This window comes from Marmota flaviventris, chromosome 3, assembly GCF_047511675.1.
Source record: "Marmota flaviventris isolate mMarFla1 chromosome 3, mMarFla1.hap1, whole genome shotgun sequence".
Lineage (NCBI taxonomy): Eukaryota > Metazoa > Chordata > Mammalia > Rodentia > Sciuridae > Marmota > Marmota flaviventris.
Genome location: NC_092500.1, coordinates 17,983,747 through 18,007,550, shown reverse-complemented (window position 1 = coordinate 18,007,550; position 23,804 = coordinate 17,983,747). Strand labels below are relative to the sequence as shown.

Sequence of the window (23,804 nt, the reverse complement as noted above, 5' to 3'; positions counted from 1 at the left end):
CAGAAAGTGGTGACTATCATTATTTGTGTGTGTGTGTGTGTGTGTGTGTGTGTGTGTGTGTGTGGTGCTGGGGATTGAACCCAGGGCCTTGTGCATGCGAGGCAAGCACTCTTCCAACAGAGCTGGATATATTCCCAGCTCCGACTATTATTATCATTTTTATTCTTTCCCAGCAGAATTTTCTGCTCTAAGGCTTGGAGGGGTACAGAGAAGTTGAAGGTTACGCTTCCACCCTTGAGGAATTCACTCACAACTGGGCCTGAGAGACAGACAGACAGATGGATCATGACAGATGTGACGGCTTTCACAGTATCCTGTGCAAAATTCTGGGAGGGTCTCCAGCAGTGTGGAGGATCAGGACAGGAAGGCTTCCTGGAAGAGGTGGCATTAGACTGTGCCCTGAAAGGCAAGATTGGACCTATAGATTCTGTCACTTGCTACTTGAGAGAACTCAAGAGAAGAAAGAATGGATCAAAATATCCCACTGTCGGCATTACAAGGAGTGTGTCGGCCATGTGGGCAAAGCCACCGCCCTCTTCCAGGGCACCCAGGCTTGTGACATTCCCTCCGTCCCTGGGGTTGTGCCCATTTATGGGTGGTCCAGCGGACAGTCCCAACAGAGGGTTCAGGCCTTTGCATTTAGACAGAAAGGCCAGGCATCCTCCACGGAGCAGTTGGGAACAGGCACAGGGCAGTGGGCAGGCCCCGGGGCAGGGGAGGCAGGACGGTGGGGAGGCAGCAACTGTCTGTGTCTTTCACAGGCCACAAAATCCCAGGTCCTGTCTCTGCCTCAGCCCCTCCAGGAAATCCTGTCATTCAGCCAGGACATATATACAGTTCAGAGGGACCAATTTTCACCAAGATCCTGGATTCGCCACTTTTCCTGTCTAGAGGCAGCTCTCTCTCCTCTTCTGGTTCAATCCAGGAAAACGAAAGGGAAGACTTTGAAAGTAAACACTGAAATGCGAAAGAATCTGCTGGGCTAAGTTCAAATAGCAGAGCCCTCTGACAGGTGCCTGGCACCAGGAGGAGCGAGCACTTCCTCAACATGCTACCACTAAGGATGGTTTTGCTTGGGTTGATTGGACAGACTTTCTGCTCCCTGGCTGAAACCACGAGACAGGTAAGATGGAACTTTCATATATTTTTGATTTGTTAATTTTTATGATGTGTTCAAAAGCTTTTCATGTTCCCTTATGGTCCTGGGTAAAGGGTCCTGCTCTGGACTCCATAAATCCAGAGAATGCTGGTGAGAATGTTGGGGTGCTACCCAGTGGCTCTATTTCACATTCCACCTCCACGTTGGAATCTCTGATGTCATTGCCAGCCTTCCTATTCCCATGGAGGATTTCGGTGTGGTAGTTTTTGTTTATTTTAATCATCTCATCCCCTACCATCTCATCTTTCCAAGTTAAAAAAAAAAAAAAAACTATGAGTGTGGAGAGATGTTTCTGGGGAATTCCAGGGTGGGTGACATTTTGAAGAGGAACACAAATATCAAATATTTGCAAGAGTCACCAGGAATTCACCCATCCTTCCACCTTCCACAGCTGTGGTGGAAGTTTCGAGGGCTACCTTCCTGGTAGCCCTTGTTCAATACATCAGCACATCAGGACCTGGAGCAGGCTCACAGCTGTCCCAGCAAAGTGACACTAGATCAGTGAGCACCAATCTGGGGTGATTGATTTCAAATGCACTTCGCAATCTCTAACTTCCGATTAAGAAAGAAGATTTAAATATGACTGTGCCTCTGCACCGGGCAAATTTTTGCCAATGAGTTTACTCCAGTTGACCGTCTCCTGATTCTTCCTCTCATGAAAACCTGGGAGGATGCCTGACATCCACATTCCAGCTGGGAAGTAGGGGAGGGTGAGTTTGAACTGTGGCTTTTATCTATCTGTTTAACAGATATTTCAGAGATGAGTCAGCTGCACAGTTTACAACTGTTCAACTGAGAAAATAACTTAATTTCAGGAAGCTCAGCCCCTCCCCTGATGGTGCCCCACGAGTGACGGGAATTATCAGCACCCTGATTTTCACCAAGAGCTTGCTTTTGTAGACCTGGTTCTTGCAAAAGCAATCAGTGTCTAAATTGTGTAAAGCTGAATTTGCTTTTGCAGAGGGAATGAGTTTATAAATACTGAATGAGAGGTACATGAGTCATTCCATTTAAAAAAAAAATGGGTAATTGGAAGGTCAAGGGATTTCCTAAGTAGAGAGTAATAAATCCAGCCTGCTAAAACAGAAAAGTCAAAGTAATGTCACCCAATATAGCCATTTAAGAAAAAGACTGCCCTTAAAAATACATTCTGGTGTTGTGACAGTTAGAAGGGATTAATTCACATTGTATCTAAGGGTGGCTTTTATCATCATTCCACAAAGAACATTCCAGAAATATTTGGGTTCCTAAGGATCACCCCATGAAAGCTTCTAATTAAAACAGGTTTTATTGTGCCACTTGGGTACAAGTGAAAGGGCCAATGAAGGAACTAAAGGACTAATAACTCACAGTGTGACTTCCAGCCAGTCAGGCACTGTGTCTCACCTCAGTTCCCCCACCCTAAAACGAGGAGGATGATATTCACCCCCACTATCCCTAGAGTGGTAAAGTTCAAATACAGTGACCCCTTTAGAAGTGCACATCACCCTATCTTGTTCTGCACACGTAAGGTTTCTTCTTATGCAGGCCTTGCCTATTTCAATGACCTGGGAAGTAGCAACGGGGGTTCTATACCTTACCGTGCTGGGCTCATAGCATGAGCCATGGGACAACAAGATGTCTGGGATGTCGTCCTGTCCTACAAGGGGCTTTTAAGTGGAGAGTCAAGACTGACCTAGCGGGCTCCACTGGGCCAGCCAGAGGAAGAGTTGAAAAAGGAAAAGAGATGACTGTGGGTTAGGGGCCACGATGGTGTTGGTAGGGCCCTGCAGGGTGCGGGCTGGGTAGCTGAGGGGCCAGAACAGAATACTCCTGTGAGGACAGACACCAGGCCAGGCACAGAGGTAGGATGGAGGAGTCTTCCAGAGCCAGCATGTACTATTGGCCACTCCAGACTGTATGTCAGGCAGCAAGCTCCTGTTACACCATGGAAAGTTCTCCATAACCTCAGGAGTGGCTATTGATATCTCCCTCCACAGGGGATGGCATGGGGTAAGGAGTTCGTTCAAGATTGCACACTTGAGAAGATACAAAGCTTGCCTCCAAACCTAGGTCTTTTGACTCCCAGGTTCAGTCTGTCTTTGTTACACAAAGATGCTTCATCTTCAACTTGATGGAGGGCTGAAGGAAACTTGAGAAAAGGGGGAAATCCACACGAGAGAGTCAGCCCCAGCATCAGGAGCAATGGGAGGCAGGCCCAAAGTGGGTCTGTTTTAGCAGTTAATTCTGTGCCACTTTGCGTGGCTAAACAACTATCCCTGGTGGGCCTGCCTGGTGTCCCCAATTTGTTCGTTTAATCAGCAAGTGTAACTGGGTATCACTGCGCATCAGACACTATTTAGGGGCTCAGGCGACAGCAATGGACATGACAGAGCAGTATCTCTGTTCTCATAGAGACTACTTTCCAGTCAGATTGTAATCTAAAGGTCGCAGGAGCTATAGCCCCCGTAGTTCTCAGCACAGTGCAGCCTAGAGCTGCCACTCCTACGGAGTCAATGCTGAAGAATACCCGTGAGGCCTGTCCTTCTGTGACCAACTGATCTTGATAACCTACTTTCCCATTCAAAACAGATATTCTGGGATATATTTCAGGTTTCTCCTTTGGATAAATGTGAGTAGTGATATGAGGTTACCTTGCAGGACTCCACACTCTAGATCAGGGATGGCAGGTTAGTACCCCTTCCTTTACCCACAGCCATGGCAGACATTGCTTGTGGATCCCAACACTCTAGCCAGTCGTTTTCAATCAACCTCATTACCATCCTTGACTTTCCATTCAGATGAAGCCAAGGGAGAAGATTGGCCAAGCCAGCTGTTTTGCAAGATTCTGATCATGGACATTGATATTTGTTGTTATGTTTGCACAGGCAAAAAGATGCGATAAGGAGTCTCTTCTAACAATTAAGACCGAGTGCCTATCCTGCTCAGTTAATTTTGGAGTTGAGTGCCCGGCTGGTTATACCAAAATAACCAACAACTCTGTAGGAGTTCGGGATTGCAGGTACTCACTATGAGAAAACAAGCAAGCCTGAGTCTCAGAATTGGGACTCCAAATTGAAGCTCCCTGTCTCGAAAACTGCAAAGTATTGCCATGATTGTTCTCTAACACCATTTTGGACCCAAACTTAGGCAACTCACAACTTATGAACTTGGGTCTAAAGCACCTATTATCATTGATTCATATTGTCATACAAAATTGACTACCCTGATTTGCATATAAACATTCTCCCTTCCTCTTTCCCCTCCTATTTTTTAATATCTGGGGTTTTGTTTCATTTAGAAAGAGTTCCAGTTTGAACTTTTTAAAGGCCTTGGGTCTGGTAGTCATCTCACTAACAAGCTAAGGACCCAGATCCTAATGAGGACCCAAAGAAAGGGGACAAATGAATTTTAGCATGGTTGAATTCTCTGTGATGTTGCATTCTCAAAGATCTCTCATGATTTAAAATATTCATAGGATGATAAGTGGTTCTGCTTGCTGGGCAAAGGGTGCAGCCGTGAGGCTCAAGTACAAATGCAACTTTTTATTTATTCAGTTTACTAACTTAGAAATTAAACTTTACTGCTCACACCTGTAATCCCAGCTGCTCTAGATGCTAAGGCAGGAAGATCACAAGTTCAAAGCCAGCCTCAGCAAAAGCAAGGTGCTAAGCAACTCAGTGAGACCCTGTCTCCTAAATTAAATACAAAATAGGGCTGGGGATGTAGCTCAGTGGTCAAGTGCCCCTGAGTTCAATCCCTGGTACCCCCCCCCCCAAAAAAAAAGAAATTAAACTTTACTCAATGAGTTAATTTTTAATTCAGAATAAAGAATGAACATTTTTTTTATTTTGTATGAAATGAAATCCTAATACTGTTATATAACACTATTTTAAATTCATATTTGTTTAATGTGACCACATGACATTCTAAAACCCAAATCACCACTTTTAATACAAATGCACATTTTGTAGCATATATTTTTAAGTTAACATTATTGTTAACTATAGGTACATCCTGGACAGTAGTTCCCTAGGACTTACTCATCTTGCATAATGAAAGCTTTGTGTCTCTTTGACCAAGCCCTCATTTCAACTTCCCTCCAACCTCTGTCAGCCAACATTTTACTGATCTATGAGTTTAATTCCTTATATAAGTTGGATCCTGTAGTATTTGTCCTTATGTGTCTGACCTAAGTCACTAGGTATAATATCCTCCAGGTGAACCCATATTGCATACAAATTACAAGATCTCCTTCTTTTCTAAGGCTGAATAATATTCTAATATTTCATTGTGTGTATTTGTATATTATTTATGATCCACCCCCCATTTTCATTGTTTCTTGATTTTTCGATTTCTAACAATTAAAAACAATTCATGATTGTTATTCTATCTAGAAAACCAGATTCGTTCAATCTATATATTTTTAAACATAGGTAGGCATAAGCATCTAAATAAAAATATAGAGTAATCCCACCACCTAGAGTTAATCGCATTGCTGTGATCCTGGGTTAAGGGTTAATGTCCTCTCTCTACTCTCCAAGGTACACCTTTGAGATCAGAACATACTCTCTGCTTCTTCCTGGATGCCGTCATATTTGCAGGAAAAACTACCTTGAACCTGAGTGTTGTCCAGGTCACTGGGGCCCAGACTGCATGGGTAAGAGACACAATCTTTGCACTTTGGTACTTGCTTCTCAATGTTCTAGCATAGAAAATCGAGATGAAGGCAGCCAAATAAAAGGAGAATGTAAGCATCTTTTTCTAGAAATTCCATTAGTCTATATGTTAAGACTCTTTCTTACTCCATCAGTAAAGCAATCTACTGTAGTTAGAGATCTAGGTTTTAGAAAATTCATTTTTAAGTCAGGGAAAGGGACAATTGAAAGGTTATCTATTTTAAAAAAAGATAACTGGTCAAAGAGAAGAAATGAGAATGGTGGTTAATTTCTTTAGGAAGAAACATCTCAAAGACCATAGTTATTGTTTGGCAACCAAAATAATCAATAAATAGCATAAAAATTGAAGTCCCAGGCTGGGGCTGGGGCTCGGTGGTAGAGCACTTGCCTGGCATGTGCAAGGTACTGGGTTCAATTCTCAGCACCACATATAAATAAAAGTCCGTCAACAGCTAAAAAAATTTAAGTCCTTTAGGGTGGAATGTCAAACTCTGTAGTATTAAATTTATATACCTTAGTTTAAAGAAATTATGTAAAGTTGGGCTGGGGTTGTGGCTCAGTGGTAGAGCGCTTGCCTAGCATGTGTGAGGCACTGGGTTCCATTCTCAGCACCACATATGAATAAATAAAATAAAGGTCTATTAAAACCTACAAAATATTTTTAAAAAAAGAAAGAAAGCATGTACAGTTAACTGTATAAAGTTATATGCAAATATATGTGTATTTAAAAATTAATTCTGATCAGGTTCCACAGTATGAAAACTACTAACAAAGTTTCAGTCAATAATATGCCCAGACTCCAATGAACAAGCATAGCATTTTGCCAGCTGGAACTGAACTTTTATCCTGATTATTATAGACATTAATACTCAAACAGTGACTGAGTTCTTGCTGTGATGTGCAATTATGTGAAATCTCCCCTTTTTTTGGTAGTCAAAAATCATAAATTTTATGATTTTTCATGAATTTGTCACTTAGTCCCTATCTTCCATGATGTAATGAAAATATCTCCTTATGATTCATTAAAAGGGTGAAATGTGTTCTCTTGCTTTTTCTTTCTGATTGAAGTAATCTAAGTACCATTTGTGAAGTTTAGAAAGGTCCAAAGAAAGAAAAAATACCAACTCATGCTCTGATTCTGCCATACATAAGCAACCCTAAATATTTTGGCTTATTTCAATCTTGGTCTTTTTTCCATAATCTTCTAAATAGTTGAGCCTATATGGTATGTATTATGTTGTCTCCTGATTTTTTTTTTCCTTAACTAATGGTTAAATGACTAATTGCTTCCATCTATTCAACATTCCTGGCATTAAGTACTAGTGAGGTTCTTGGCTTTTTTTATTTTCTGATACAATTCCTAAAATAAACCTTTCAGTTAGTTTTATCTCCATTTGCCTATGAGGGATCAGATATTTGGAGATTATCTCTTGCCCGTTCCTTTTGGGATGATAAGCGATAAGTAAATTCAAGTTCAGGGCTTCCTGGTACCTAAGGCTGCTCTCTTTCCACCTCGTCCCACTGCCTAAAGCAGAGCTCAGGAGAGAGAGAGCCTCAACGCACCTTTCTGATTCCTCTCTCTGTTGGTAGGTCCTTCCAGCCTGCAGTACACTCCTGGCCTTGGGAAGGTCAAGGTTAGGGATTTAGGTATCTGTTAACTGCTCTGTGCTGAGTTTCACCCAGCAAATTGGCGTATATTTCTAAAACTCTAGCCCACCAGAATCAAGGGTCCAGATTCAGTGTCTTTACCCAGACTTTCAGATTTCAGAGTCTTCTTTTCAGGTTAAAAGTGGTCATGACTGCAGCCGACTCTCGCAGACATCCTGGTACAAGACAAAGAACTTTTATATTTGCCTTCCTCTTTCCAACCTGTGAAAACTAATCTGATGTTAAGGTATTAATCAGATGCACTGTAGAAAATAAAAAGCTTTGTCTAAGATGCATTATGAAAGTCAGCATGTCCAACAGAATGAGTGGCAGACCCAACCATAGGGGCAGAACCACACAGGACCTGCAACCCCAAGTTTTAGGTGTGAACTTAGTTGGATCAGGGGGGCCAATGACTTTCCACTTATGCCTCAATCTCCTTCTGTGCCAAATGGGGGTACAAGTCCTGCTTTAGGAAACTGTGATAGAGGTTTGCAAACAATAATCTAGGGGAAAGGAAGGAGTTGGCAAGTGTATGACACAACACAGGCACTTTAGAAATGTTCTGTGACTAAATGAATGCATGAATGGCAATCCACAGACCCCTAATCATGAAGAGAGAATGGAATGAATGGTGCTCTTTCTCCGAGCCCTTGTTTGAAGGGTGGGTCATTTTGAAAACACACACAGGAAAAAAGCATTCAAAATCTTCAGCAGGTTTCATAGCATTGCTTTGTGCTCTGTGGGGCAAAGTGGCAGGGCTCACATCTATGATCAGAAAAATCAGAAAGGATTCTCTGAATGCTCAGCCATTTCCTTTAGACAGGTGTTCAGGCCAGAGAAGCAAAACACAAGAAAACCAGGGTCTGGACATTATTTCTGTTGTCCTCTCATTGGGGCAAAAGGGTACTTCCCTTTATCTTCATATTCCAAACATACTAAAAGTTACAAAAGGCTTCCTTCCGTCAGCTCCGGGAGAAGATAAACCCTCCCCGTGGCTGCATATTTCACCTCTCACGTTTTGGGTGATGACAGGCAAGGTCCTGTCTATCACTTTACATTTCCGCAAGGACAAAGCCATTTCTGAGCTGCTGACACGCGTCCACCCTCTTTTTTGAGGAAGCACATTCCCAAGCTCCAGAGTGACCTTGTATCCTAAGCAAACGGGCACTCACTTCCTTTGTAATGCAACAACAGATTCACTGGTTCTCAACACCTCTGGGGACTTTGAAGATCATTTCAATAGTGTCTTACTCAGATTAGGAAATAACTGTTCGATCAACACTGAAAACTTAGAAAACACAGAAAAACACAATGATAAAAAAAAAAAATGACCCATCATCTCCTATCATGATAAAAAATGGTGTGGATTCTCACCTGGGGGAAAGAAATATCATCCTGACATAAGGAAGGTATTTTTACTTGAATTGAACTTGCTTGTCCCTAATTAAAATTTGTACTGCTTCATCAAGCATGCATAGGAAAATTTTCTCACTGACACAGAAATGTATTTTTAACTTTGAAACTTCATCATATTTGAACAGACAATATTCTGCTTGAGAGGAAACAGAATTTTCTTTATCTGTACATTCCACCAGGAATGTGATTGATTTGTGCAGCCACCCAAAGTAATGGAAGAGGCATGTAGGCAGAAAGGTCATGGCTAAGCTTGATCACAGCCAGAACAGCCTAAGAGAAATGGGGTATTTGGGGGTTTTCTTTCTTAGGTCAATTTCACCAAATTCATTGACTTTTCTTTTTTCTGGACCTCTTTTTATTTTCCACTTCATGTTCGTTGCCATTCACTGCACAGGTTGCAAATAATGAAATAAGGGGCTGTATGGATTTGAAACCACTCTTGAAGAAAAAGGCTTTTTTTTTTTTTTTTGGCTTTGAGTGATAAATGATGCTGAGTCCACATTAAGGACATATTTTGCTTTGTGCTTTGGTCTCCCAGGCAGATAAGACCAACCAGCTATCCGTGGAATACGAGGAGATATTTTCTGCTAACCCTGAGCACCAAGTTTTTAAACAAAGGTGGTGACATGGAATAGGCACCTCTAGAGCCTCTTAGCAGAGAAAGTTACTGGGAGGTCCTTGGCCTCCGGTTGGGCAGGAAGTTGATTATCTTCCTTTTAAAGAAACAGTTCAGCTAATGATTTGCTGACAGTTTATAATGGCCCCATCTCCTGTGTGAGAAAAGTCATGATACAGGAGACCACCAGAGTAGTAGTCACCCAAAGGAAATGCGATAATGACTTAAAGTAGCCTTATCAGCTACTTCAGCCTCACAATGCGTCAGAAATATGCCCTCGTAGCAAATTCTGTAATATCTCTCTTCAAGCATGGTTGCTGAGACTGTCAGTTTTACTGTATGTATTATTTAGAGGGGCCCAAGGTGAAAGAAAAATGATTTGAGAAGCAGGAAATAAATTTATACTTTTGCCTTAAAATTTTTAACTAAAAGCCAAATAAGTTTTCAAATCAGGACCCCTAAAACCCACACACTCTTGCTACCTTTTTTTCCTAAGTTCCTTCCAGGATTGGCCAACTCATAAAAATCAAGTATTTATTGAGCACTTAATATATGCTACACATAATCACATATATGATAGGATCTATTCCAGTCGTGCATATAATAGGTCCCTAATCCCAAGAAGTTGACAGATTAATGAGAGATGGACACAAAAGCAATAGTACATTGTACTGTGAGCCCAGGCGTGGATGCTGGGATTTTGAAGAGTCTGGCAGCTCACCCTGTTTGCCTGCTCAACTAAACCAAACCACCCCGCAAAGGTCCCGCCTCCAGATACCATGGCACTGGGAGTCAGGGCCCATGTGTGGATTTGCAGAAGACACAAACATCAAGTCCTAATAATAAGTACTCACCCTGACCCTTGGCCCACTGAGTCCCAAGGCCCTGGGAGATGGGCTGGGCCAGGATGGAGCACTTCCTACAGAGAAAAATCTTCCATCCCCTGCAGATGAGACTCAGGAAAATCCCTAGGAGACAGAAATTTCCAACCAGCCTTCACCCTTAGCACACCTACAGGCAAACATCAGATGGCCCTGAGTGGCTAGAAGGCCACTCATTTCAGAAAAGGATGTGTTGGGGTCTCACCTCTTCAGAAATAAACCCCAAGGCCGGCCTCACTGGTCCCTTCCTGACCACAGCAAGAAGCACACAGCCTCCTTTCTGTGCTGGCTGGGCTTCATTTTACATTCTCATCAAGGTACAAAGGGAAATAACTGTGGCAGCTTTGAAAATAACAGCAGGGAATCAATGAATGTCAAACAAATCCATCAATTCAATGAACGGCTCATAGACATAAACCACTAAATACTATAAGCAATCCATACAAAGAAGCACAAGTTCAAGACTTTCCAGTCAGGCAGAACTGGGTGAGAATCCTCTGGATCTAAGGACTATGTGACCTTGTTACCCAGCCTGTGTATGCCTGAGTTTCTCTTAGGTAAAGCAGAGATCATAGCCCTTCACAGGGCTAAGGGTGAGGACTAAATATACTGAGCTAGTACATGCAATGGGCCAGTCATTCTATCCAGGATCTAGATTGCTCATAAGAACAACCACAGCGACAAAAATGAAAGATCAGGCAGCAGACGATGAACAAAGAGGAGTCGGGAAACCTTTTTAAGACCAACATCTGGTCCCTGGAACATGATTTGCTAAATGGATATCTGGACCTGAAGAATGTTCCTTGAACATTGCAACTACCCTAAAGCACCCAAATGAGAAAATTTAGAGATTGGGGCTTTACATCTAGGTCTATTATCCATTTCAAGTTAACTTGGACATATGGTTTAAGGGATAGATCAAGGTTCATTTCTTTTGTATGTAGATAATAATTCCAATAATTCCAGCAACGTTTCTTAAAAAGACTGTCCTCTCTCCATTGAATTGCCTTTGCATCACTGTAGAAAATGAGCTCATATTCTGTGTCTTATTGATCTGTGTGTCTGTCCCTTCACCACTCCCACTGTCTTGACTGCTACTGCCTTATAGCAAGTCCTGGAATCAGGTAGTAGAAGTCTTCCAACTTGGCCTTTTCAACATTATTTTAGTTATTTCAGTCCCTTTTCTTTGCCATATAAGTATAGAATCACCTTATCAGTTTCTACCAAGAAATATAAATCCTGCTAGTATTTAATTTTAATTTTAGTACATTATAGTTATACAGAATTGTGGGGTTCCTTTTACCATATTCATAAATGCATCTAACAATTGACTCCATCCTGTAGGATGAAATTATATTGAATCTATAGATCAGTTGAGGGAGGACTAACATCTGAAAATATTGAATATTCTGATTCATATCCACAGTATTGTGCTGCATTTACTTAGGGCTTCTTTAGTTCATCAGTATTTTGTACATTTCAGCTTACAGATTCTATACTATTTTTGATACTTAAGATATTCATGGTTGTTGGTTCTATTTTAATGAATTTTTACATTTTCAATTGTTAATTATTCATGGTTACTGTATAGAAATGCAATCGGTTTCCGTATATTGACTTTGAATCCTGAGAACTTACTAGTATTAGTTCTAATAATTTTTTGAAAATTCTTTGGAATTTTCCCCCATAGATAATTAGTTGACTGAAAATAGAAACCATTGTATTTCTTCCTCACCAAACTGAATGCAATTTATGTTGTTGTTTCTTTTAACCTTTAGTTACTGACCTGGTGTTTTCTCTGTTTTGTGTATTGCTGGGATTCAGTTGGCTAAAATTTTGTTAAGAATTGTTGGGTCTAGTGGGCTGGGCTGTGTAGCTCAGTGGTAGAGCACTTACCTCAAATGTGTGAAGCACTGGGTTCGATTCCAGCACCACAAATAAATAATAAATAAAATAAAGACCCATCAGCAACTAATATACACATATAAATTGTTGGGTCTATGCTCCTCAGAGATCTGGATCTATAATTTTCTTTGCTTCTTATATATTTGTCTGACTTTGCAATCAGGGTGATAATGTTCTACATATGAAGTGTGCTGGAACATGTTCTCTCTTCTTCAACTTCCTAGAAGGGTTTTTGTAAAATTGGTATCATTTTTTCCTTAAATGTGAGATATAATTCACCAATGAACAATTAGGATAGAATATTTTTTGCAAAGGATTTTAATTTCAAATTCTTAAGCATAAGGATATTCATGTTACCTAGTTTCTTCTTCAGTGAGCTTTAGTAGTTTTTCACTTTCAGTAAATTTGCCTATTTTGTCTATATTATCACATTTATTGGCATCAAGTCAATCTTATTATGTTAGTTAGCTTTTCATTACTGTGACCAAAATACCCGGCAAGAACAACTTAGAGGAGGAAAGTTTATTTGGGGCTCACAGTTTCACAGGTTCAGTCCATGGTTGGCTGATTCCATGGCTCTGGGTCCAACAAGAAGCAGAGCATCATGGCGGAAGGGGGAAGCAGAGGAAAGCTACAGTAGCCAGGAAGTAGAAAGACAGAAAACAAATGCTAGGGACAAAATATAAACCCCAAAGGCACACCCCCAGTGCCCTACTTCCTGCAGCCCTACCCACCTGCCTGCAGTTACCACACCGTAGTATTGTGTTAATCTATCTAATTATTAATCTATCAAATGGTTTCACATGCTGCTTGGGCTGCATCTCTCATATTGGAATCCTTTCACCTCTAAGCATCCCTGCACCGACTCACGACCATAGCAATAATAGAGATTAGTTATCCCTTTCATGCTCTTAGGCTGGTGGTGAGGTTCCTTCCCTTATTCCTGCAATTGGTCCTTCTCCGCTTCTCCCCCTCCCCCCTCACCTTTCTGTAGATCCAGATTTATAGCTGATTTCATTCTGTTTCTTCCAGATCCATTTCCTTGATCTTTTAGCTTTTGTGTGTCTGGGAAAATCTTTATCGTAACTTGGTTTTTGAAAGATGTCGTTGTTGGAACATAGAATTCTAAATCGCCACTTCTGTTGGTTTTGGTACCCTGAAGATGCTGTCCTCTCCTCTAGCTTGTGTTGGAGGTCCCTTGTTAGACATGTCATTGTACCTGTGTCCTCACAACAGTGTCAAAAACCTTTTCCCTTTGGCTGTTGTTAAGATTTTCTCTTTTTCACTGATTTTAAGAAATTTTTGTGGTGTGCAGTTTTCTTTTTGATGCCTTTGCTAAAGGTTCTCTGAGCTCTTGGGACTGTGAGTTCACACATTGCATCAAATTTGGAAATTTTTGGCCATAAATTTTTCAAGCTGTTTTTCCTTTTCCCTCTTCAGAGACTCCAAGTTCACCTATATTAAGGTGCTTGACGTTGTCCCACGACTCTCTCACGCTCTGCTCCTTGTTTCTCAGTTTTTCTGTTTCATTTCTTTTCCTTTAAGTTCACTGAATCTTTTTCCTCGATGCTTAAACTGGTATTAATTCTACATAGTATGTTTTTTAAAAAATAAATTTCTAGTTGTAGACAGACACGATACCTTTATTTATTTGTTTATTTTTATGTGGTGCTGAGCATCAGACCCAGTGCCTCACGTGTGCTAGGCAAGTACACTACCACTGAGCCACAACCCCAGCCCTACATAGTATGTTTTTTTTTATCTCAGTTATAATATTTTCGCTAAAAATTTCAAGTTATGTTTTATTTATATCTCTCCCTTCTATAACATGCTTCTCCTCTCTTCTGGAATACAGAGAATACAGTTATGACTTTTATTTTTGAACCTCTGCTGATCATGCGTGTAATTTCTGGGTGGCTTTAGTTTTTCTCTTCATTATTCATGCCTAGGACATTTTTTTTATTTAATGCAGACACTGCAAATTTTACTTTGGTTTGGTGTTTGATATACTTGCATTTTATTAAAATACTCCTTCCCTAACACAATGTAACACACATGCACACACACACACACACACACACATTCTTAAGCTTTGTTCTAGAACAAACAAAACTACAGTAATCAGAGGCTGGAGATGCAGCTCCAGAGTAGAGCTTTTGCCTAGCATGCATAAAACCCTGGGTTTGATTCCTTCACTGGAAAAAAAAAAAAAAAAGAGGAAGTAAAGAAGAAAGCAGCATAAAGGTACATTATAATCTAATTTCTGGGACACAGGTTATTTGGAAAGTGTTTGAACCTGCTTTTAGGTTTTGTTGGATGAGTCTAGAGCAGCCTTTAGTCTAGGGCTGACTATTCCACCAGAGAGGTGGCATCCTTCTGTGTCTGCTTCCCAGTGCCCCATGTTGTCCAAGGTTTTCTGCTCCGAGTGAGGGAACACCTAATACCCCTGACCTGTGTGAGCGGGGTCTTAGCCCTTTATTCTCCCTGAAACTCCCCCTTCCCCTAGTCATTGGGATTGAACCCAGGGAGCTCTACCACTGAGCTACATCCCCAGCCCTTCCCATTTGGTTTTTGAGATAGGGTCTCACAAAGTCTCCTTGACCTTGCGATTCTCCTGCCTCAGCCTCCCAGGTCACTGCTGGAATAATAAGCAATGAGCCACTGCCTCCAACCGCCCCACACTCTCAGGCGGTTCCTTCCTGATTCAGGTTGTTTCCTGTCTGCCACATCAGTTCTCAGTGGTATGGAGAGAGGAGCACCTTGCCGGGCTCCAGAGCTTGCTCACCCCCTCTCTGGACAGCTCACTCACCTCTGGTTCTGCCCCGTGGGATCCAGCAAAATTCACCAAATTCCCCAAACTCCATCTCCCAACTGAGGGTACCACTGGGCTCCATCTAGGCTCCATCTGTTGAGGCCAAATCCAAGCCGATTGGTCCATTCAGGATTAGGTCATTTGGGGTAAATGTTGAAAGCATCCAGTAGAGGGAGCTAGGAGGGTTCTGGTATTCTTCCTTTATCTCAGTATGTAAACCAGTATTATCTGGTTTTCCTTACTAGACTGGCAGGGCCATGGAGACAGGGACCAGCTCTGTGTGCCCCACTTATATACCCAAGACCTTACATCAGTCCCACCACCTCCCAGTACCACCACACTGGGGCCCAAACCTGCAGCATGTGAACCTTTAAGGAACACACTACACCATGTCCCAACATTGCACCCTGAAGCTCACGTATTGAAATCTAATCTCCAATGTGATGGTATTGCATCTGCGAGGAGATTATGACATGAGAGCAGAGCTTTGTGACTGGAATTAGTGTCCTTATAGAAGAAGTCCCAAAGAGCTCCCTGCCCCTTGCACCCATGTGAGGACACAGCAAAAGGCACCTCCTATGAACCAGAAAATGGGTCTCCACCAAACACTGAAGTTCTCAGCGCCTGGATCTTTCCACCTGCACTTCCCAGCCTCAGGGACGAACACATTTCTGTTGTTTCTAAGCCACCCAGTCTGAGGTACCTTGTCATGGCAGCCTGAACCAACCAAGATAACGGCTTTTTCATTTTCTGTGAATGCTGACTCTATGACAGGAGGAGGGTGAATAGCAGAACACGCTGTGGCTCAGGGAAGCTTGGGGCAAAGATCTTTTATGATGGGAGTAAAAAGTCGGGGAGCAGGAAGGTAGGCACTTCCAGGAGAGGCTGGCAAATGAGTCTCTTATTACCGCTTCCAGCTGGGTGACTTTAGACAGGTCATTTAACCACTCTGTGCCTGTTGCTTATCTAGAAAGTGGACTTGAAATATAATTTCAGGGCATTTCTGTGAGCCGTGCACACACACATACGTTATTATTATCTATAACTCTGTCATTAGCTGTTTTGTGGAAGACACTTTTTCTTGCGTGGAATAATATTTGATCCTGCCTCCTTCACATAAACATATTTTGTGGTCATGGCGTGACTTCAGCATGGCGCTTGCAGATCCAGATACCCTATTTAAACAGGAAGAACCTAAACTGTCACTGAACCCATGTCAACTCACAGTGTGGACCAATACCAAGTATATGAAGAAAATAGAATTTTATTTTTATCCTCATTGCAGTAGTACCTTGAGTTTCTGTTGCTTATTTTAACTTCTCTGATTTTGGGCATCACAGTGTCTTGACTGTCTTGCTAAATGCCCCTCTGTCTCAGCATGAAATTTAATGCTTAGCACATAGTAGGAATTCCTTGAACATTTAGTGAATACCTATGAGACCTTCTCATAAATGTTGGCAAATGCTCCGTTCCAGGTCTAGTTCAATTGAGAAGTGCAAAATGCATCCTTCTTTGGAATCAGCATGTGGGTGAACTCAAAATATCTTTGCTTATCCTACTAAGCACTTTATTAACTAGCCCCAGCCATCCATTTTACCCTCTCAGCCACCCACCACTCCCACCGGGCAGCTTCCAAGTTCCATCCCCAACAAACTCATATCATTCCCAGTGCAGCCCACGGCCTTTTGCAACTCTGAAACTGTACTTGCTTCTCTCTTCCTGAAACGCCCCTCCCTTCAAAGCATAACCAACTCCTACTGCACCTTCAAAACCCCAGCCTAAATGACTTCTCCTTGGGGATGCCTCTCAGATTCTCCAAGGAGCACAAATAGCTCCCTTTCCTGGGCCACCTCAGTTCCCTGCCCAGCACACTGGTTCAAGGGCCTGGCTTAGGGTTCTGTGAGGGCTACACTAAATTTCCAGCTGCGCAACTAAAAATGGTAAGACCCTGGGCAAGCCATGTGATCTCTATTCCAGTCTCCTCATCTGCTAACCAGAAGCACTAGCAGGCACCCCTACAGGTTGCAGGAGGATTGACTTAACTAGATCATTGCAAAGTGTTAGCAAAGTCTCAAGAAGAAATGACAGAAGGTGGTGGCTTCTGTTCAAGCACCTGACTGCACTGAGAGTCACCCACATTCCTGTCTGCCTCCCCCATGAAGCCCTAGATGACACCAAAAGGGTCTGCAAATATTTCTTGTCTCTGGAACTAGCACACTTGCTAGCACATAGTAGGTGCTTTGTGCATCACCGCAGAATGCTCCTGAGAAGTCTTGAAAGGATGACTCTGAGCTGTTTGACTTCCTAGAGTGCCCAGGAGGAGCAGAGTCACCCTGTAGCGGCAGGGGCCGTTGTGCTGACGGCATAGAAAGAGACGGGAGCTGCTCCTGCCAGGTAAGTAGAACATCTTCTCCCTCTCCCTGGCACCCGGGAGCCTCCTTAAACACGGGCACACGTGGTGGTGTATCTGAGGGGCAGCAGTGTTCATAAAAGACTATGCCATCTGCAACAAAGTCACCTCTTAGAGGCTGGGGACCCTCTTGTGAGTTAATTAACTGCTCAGCCTTAACCATATACATCTGTAAAATGGGTCTGAAATAAGATCTATGCAATATCAAAGAAGTCAAGTGTGATCACACGTGCAATGCTCTTTGGTGACAGTCTCCAGGGCTATAGGAGGGTTGTTACTATTAATAATCCCAGCTGTTCACCAACTGCCCTTTACCGCTTCCTCAGCATCCTTCGCCACCCCCTGCATCTGCTGATGGAAGAGTTTCTTTATCTCATGAAAGTGACTCTTTGCCAGTTTCAAGTCTTAGAGGTTTTTAAACACAAAGAAATGTTTCTGAAAGGATGGAGCTCAATGCCTTCAGAAATGCAAAACCAAGAGCCTTCTCTCCGCACCCTCGGGTGAAGCTGTTTGTGGCTGTTTGCTTGCTGCCTATTTATATCTTTGGGACTGACAGAGCAGCTTTATTCTCGCAGATCTCCATACCCTTAGCAAAAAGAGGACCCAGGTCCTCATGCCAGCATCATCACAAAATAAGAAAGGTGCTGGAGAGGAGCTTGGGGACAGGCCCCAGGGAGGAGATATCTGAGAAAAAAACACTAAACCAGTCCACAGTGAGAAGCCCCTGGGTTCCCTGGGTACCGAAGGTCACCTTGGGTCTGATATCATCCTGGTGGTTCTGCAGGAGGGGTTTGGTGGAACAGCCTGTGAAACCTGCGCTGATGACACTTTATTTGGACCCACCTGTTCGGAAGGTAGGTCGGTTTTTGTGTAATCAATGCACTTGTAAGGGTCCAGAGAGCCTGTTTAATAAGGGAAAACTCAGAACATGTAGCCAGGATGTAGTTGCATGTAGCCAGGTCTACAAAGGGAAAGCCAAAGTTGACAGTGAATGTAATAAATGGGGAGGGGGGAGAGAGAGAGAGAGCGAGAGAGCACACTTCAAGTGGCCCCTCACCAGGATGCCTTCCGGCCTGCTTGGGAGGCATGTGGATTCTGTTCCCTGGCCTCCTGTTCTTTGCTGTAGGGCTTTTCTCTGAGGTCTTTCTGAATCCTGGTCTCAATATAGATCCAGGGACTCTTAAATCTACCATAGGTCCCCCCACATTCTAATATGCCCCTTCCTTTTGGGAATTCACAATTTTAACTGCCTGCAACCATCAGAGATTATTGATTCCGCAGTCAGCACACAAACCTGAGACCTGCTTATCCAACCTCTCATTTTTATTATCCTCAGAAGTGGCCCTTGAGGCAAGGGTTTGAGTACAATTATTTATTTGGCAGGTGATCCCAAGAAGCACTTCCCTGAGAGAGTGACATGGGGTAATAAAAGCTACACCATCTTGGAGTTATTTCTCTTATCCACAATGGGGTGGGAGCAATGCCTATCCAAAGATGCCCACACCACATCCTAATCTCTGATGCCTAATCTCTGCTACCTTGCATGGCAAAGGGGAATGAAGGTAGCAGATAGAATTAAGGTTGCTGATCAGCTGATCTTCAGAAGGTTGTCCTGAATTATCTGGGTGGGCCCAACGTAATCCCAAGGTCCTTCAATGTGTAGGAAGGGGACAGGGGACTCAGTGTCAGAGCAATGCAAAGTGAGAAAGACTCAGCCAGCCATCACTGGCTATGGAGATGGAAGTGGGCCAGGAGCCATGGAAACACAGGCAGCCTCTAGAAGTTGGTTAAGGCAAGGAAACACACTCTTTCCTAGAGCCTCCAATAAGGACCAACCTTGCCAACATCTTGATTTTCGTGCATTGATTTTGGATTTGGATTTCAGAAATGTACAACAATAGATCTGTGGTGTTTTCAGAGAGTAAATGTCTTTGTTCATTTTCTATTGCTATAACAAAATACTTGAGGCTGAATAGTGTGTAAAGAAAAGACATTTATGCAGCTCACAATTTTGGAGATGAAAAGTCCAAACAGCATAGTGCTAGCTCTGGCAAGGACCCCCCTGACTGCCTTACACCATGGTAGATGTGTGCGAGAGAGAGAAAGATCACATGCCAAGATAGGAAGCCAGAGGGAGGAGAGAGGCCAGTCTTGCTCTTTTACAACAACCCCTCTCTCAGGCCCCAACTGGAGTCCCAAGGGAACTACATCAGTCTCTTCCAAGGACACACCCCAGTAACCTAATTACCTCCCAGTAAGCCCCATCTCTTAATGGTCCCACCACCTCTTACCATCATCACACTGAGGACCAAGCCTCCAACATATAAACCCTTGAGGGATAAATGCAAACCATCGCACTAAGTTTGTGGTGATTTGTTACAGCCGCAATAAGAAACTGATACACACAATCATCAGGGGAGAGCTGTCAATTCCTTGGCTCTTTCAGCATCAGTGAGTGCTCAGTCTGAACAGCCATCTTAAGCCTCACACCAGACTCCCAGGCAAAGAGCTGTAGGTGCTGGAAGTTGACTGAGATGCATGGAATCAGCAAGACCCAGGAAATGTAGGTGTGGTAGGGACAATGTCTTCCAGAGCCATTGCTCCCAAAAGGAGCATACTGGGTGCCCTTTCTATAATACCACTTTGGTTCTAGTTCTATGGGAAAAAATTAGGTTTGGTAGACCACTTTGATTTAAATGTTTGGAAGAAAATCTACACATACACACACACACACACACACACACACACACACACACACAACCCCATAAGTTCGCCCACTCTGTAGTGGAGGCATTGCTTCATTCCAATCCATACCTTGAAGGTAAGACACCCTTGTCTTCATCTCCTGTACCTTCCACAGAGCTGCCCACAGGGTAGACTCTCACAGCTTTAGTTGGTTGGATGAATGAATGAGTGAGTAAGTGAATGAATGAATATCTAATTCACTGCAGCAATGGCATGATTTCAGGAGGTAGCACGTGGAGGGCTGGAGCCTCGGCCTTACAGACAGACTGGGCCTCAGCTCCAGGGCTACTAATTGTAGAAACCTAGATATGTTCATGACACTCTCTCATGCTGTTTGTGTATTTTTTAATCTAAAAAATAGAAATAATATTGCCTCCTTCAGGGAGTACATAATGAGATTATCAGTGCACAATAAATATTAGTTATTATTATTATTATTACTGCCTAGTTTCCTAATCTAATTTCTTCACCAACAACTCCACATAAGATTATTTCATATGGGTATTAGAAAAAGCACAGATATTTGTATTCTGTATGTTTTTAGTATTAACATTACATTAAGGGTCAGTAACTAAAATATAACCAACCGTTTATTGAGAAACAAAATGTTTCCTATCACATTGGCCCTTCCTTACCATACTACTAGAATTTGAATTATATATGCCAAATAAACACTAGATGAATACTATACCATAATATACTATACATAATATACACAATTAGTAGCCCCGGAGCTGAGGCCCAGTCTGTCTGTAACCCTCCATGTGTTACCTCCTATACCAAATAAATCATAAATGGGAAGGAAAGAAGAAAGAAAATATGCAAAAAAACTGAACAACTGGGAATGAAAAATTAGGAAGATGAACCATGTACCTCCAAGAAACTAGTGTGTGATAGGCACAGATGTACATGGAAATTCCTCCATATAAAGGAAGTAGCCTCCCTTCACACTTATTTGTGCAATGGAGAAAGCACAAGTGAAAAGAATAAAAATGGTTTGGAAACCTAAAATATTAAGGAAGAAGATTAGAAACTTAACCAGGATGCAGGGAAAAAAAACAAAACTCCATATTCTAAAATCCAGTAGGACTTTCTGTGATGATGGAAGTGTTCTATTTTTGCACTATTTGATACCGTCGTTAACCACCTGAAATGTGGCTAATAACTGAGGAACTGAATTTTAAATTTCAGTTCACATGACTTAACTTAAATTTAAGTACCATGCATGGCCAGTGGCCGCCATATTGAACAGAGCAGCTCTAGAAGATGGTGGTTAAGAGAACAGGCTTTGAAGTCAGACTGGCCTGAGTGTGAAATCACCCCCAACTGCTTTGTGTCCCAGGGCAAACTATTTAACCTCCTTCAGCCTCCCTCCTCTGTAAAACAAGAGTAGTATTTATATCGTGGAGTTGCCAGCAAAGCAAAGCTCCATGCAGCATGTCACAGACACGAGCAAGGGAAGCAAGTATCAAGTGAGGACAAAACCAATCCAACACTGAGCAAGCCACCAAGGAATGAATGGATGATAGATGGATGAATGACTCGAAGGCTGCTCCAGTGGGCAAGGACCGGGAGCACTTGCAAGCCCTTTCAGCCAGGCGTCCACTGGGTGCCACTGTCGTTCCATCCAGCGTGGTGTTGGTCCTGGGGAAGTGGAAGCAGGCCAGCTGTTGGGTACAGTCTATTTTTAACGCTGACTTTCCCCTGCTGCCAGAGCACTCTCCTTCCAGGCCACTTATTGGTTAGGGATGATTCAGAGCTGCTCCAGCCAAGGGCTTTCACTCAGCTGCCAGTGCCCTCGGCACTCAGTGCTCCCAGGGAGGGCAGAAGGCAAAGCCCTTGACATGACTCCCGAGTCAACACCACATTGTTAATGAGTGGCTAGCATTTACTGAGCACCTACTGTGTACCAGGCAGTATGGATTGAGGTCTCACATACACACTCCCTTTGGAGCCTCAGTACACCTCGAATTAGTGTCCTCATGCTGCAGATGAAGGAGCAGAGGTCCTCTGAGGCCACGCTGCATTATGGGGGCAGAGGCAGGATTCAAGCCAGGTGTCTGGCTGATTTAACCCCTTACAGCTGGATTTTGTCCTCACTGAGCACTGCACCCATCTGCCCCTGGTGAGCATTAGACCCCAGGTAGGTGATGGGGATCATAGAGATAAGATTAGGTCCCTATCTCCAAGGAGCTGAAAATGAGAGCAACAATTATACACTGGGAACACAGGAGATGGAGCAGCTCATCCCACCATGGGAGATGTCTGCACCCTCCCTCTGGCCAGAGTGGCCTTAGCTTTGACCACCTTAAGGTCATACCACCTGAGTTTCACGTGTCTCTAGAGATTTGCTGAGGCCCATTCACAGAGCACCAAGGGCTTTCAGCAATCATCTGGGAATCCCTGGGCCACGTACTTCTCCTTCCCAAGGACACTCTCTTGGCACTGGCTGGTGGCTCTGCACTGTGGCGTCAGTGGTTTTGGAAGGCTGCCTGTGCCAGGTCAGTTGATCTAGTGCAGAGGAGGCAGTGGGAGATAGGAAGAGGGGGAGGCTCGCACCAGGATCCAGGGCCCAGGGCATACAGCCAGGAGGGCAAGTGAACCAGGGAGGACAACACGTGGGGCTAGGACCTGAGTCACCATTGCACCCACCTCCTGTGCTCCACCCTCCTCCACTGGCTAGTGGCAGCCTTGGCACAAAGATCATCCCTGTATCCCCCAGGGTCTGGATCCCCAGAGGCATATTTATATACTTAGTGCCTAGTACAATGCCACCAGGTGGGAGCTGGGTCAATTTTTTTTTATTGAATTGAATGCAATTGCATCAAGTCCCTCCTAGTCCACCCCTGTCCCCACTCCAGTCATCTCCAGAGCCAACATGACTTCTCTCCAGGGCTTATCTATTCTAAAAACTACAGCCCCGGACAACATCGAAGTGCTTTGCTAAAACAGAAACAGTGGCACACGGATTTTGAAGGGAGGCTGACAATTGCAAAACAATTTAATTCTCCAGTTCTTTGAGTAAGACCTTAATCTGGCTCTCTCCCATTTTTTCTAATCTGTATATACAAGGGTATTAATGACACCTACCTCACACAGTGCTGTGAGCATTATATTAGATAATGCATGCAAAGCACTTGGCAAAAGGCCTGCTAGATAGTAAGTGCTCAATAAAAGGAAGGATAGACCCAGGCCTAAGGTGAGGTGCGAGGGGGACATACCTCAAATGCAGAATTCAAGAAGGAACCAAAAAACCCCATCAGTCATCAAGACAGATAACCACATTACTTTCCCCGGGTTACTAAAACAAAAGCTCCTCACACTGGGTGGCTTATGGTCTCCCTTCTCCAAGCTAGAAGTTCAAAATCAAGGTGCTGGCAGGCCATGCTCCTTTTAGAGCTTCTAGAAGGTTCCTCCCCACCTCTTCCAGCTTCTGGTAGCCCCGGGTGTTCCTGGACTGTGGCAACCTCACTCCCCCTCAGCTTCCATCTTCCCAAGGCCTCCTCCTCTGGTGGGTCTTCATCTTCTCTTCTCAGAAGGACACAGGTCACA

General features: G+C 43.3%; 1 protein-coding gene across 1 annotated transcript in view; it reads left to right on the top strand.

Moving 5' to 3' along the window:
* The first annotated feature begins 1,063 nt into the window (after nucleotides 1-1,063).
* The window catches only part of Stab2 (stabilin 2), a 153,398-nt gene continuing 130,657 nt past the window's right edge, over nucleotides 1,064-23,804 (top strand). The window contains exons 1-5 of the mRNA XM_027926098.2: nucleotides 1,064-1,123; nucleotides 4,027-4,160; nucleotides 5,683-5,798; nucleotides 17,406-17,491; nucleotides 18,292-18,361. Of these exons, the coding sequence (XP_027781899.2) occupies nucleotides 1,064-1,123; nucleotides 4,027-4,160; nucleotides 5,683-5,798; nucleotides 17,406-17,491; nucleotides 18,292-18,361 (466 nt within the window). The remainder of the gene's footprint in view (nucleotides 1,124-4,026; nucleotides 4,161-5,682; nucleotides 5,799-17,405; nucleotides 17,492-18,291; nucleotides 18,362-23,804) is intronic.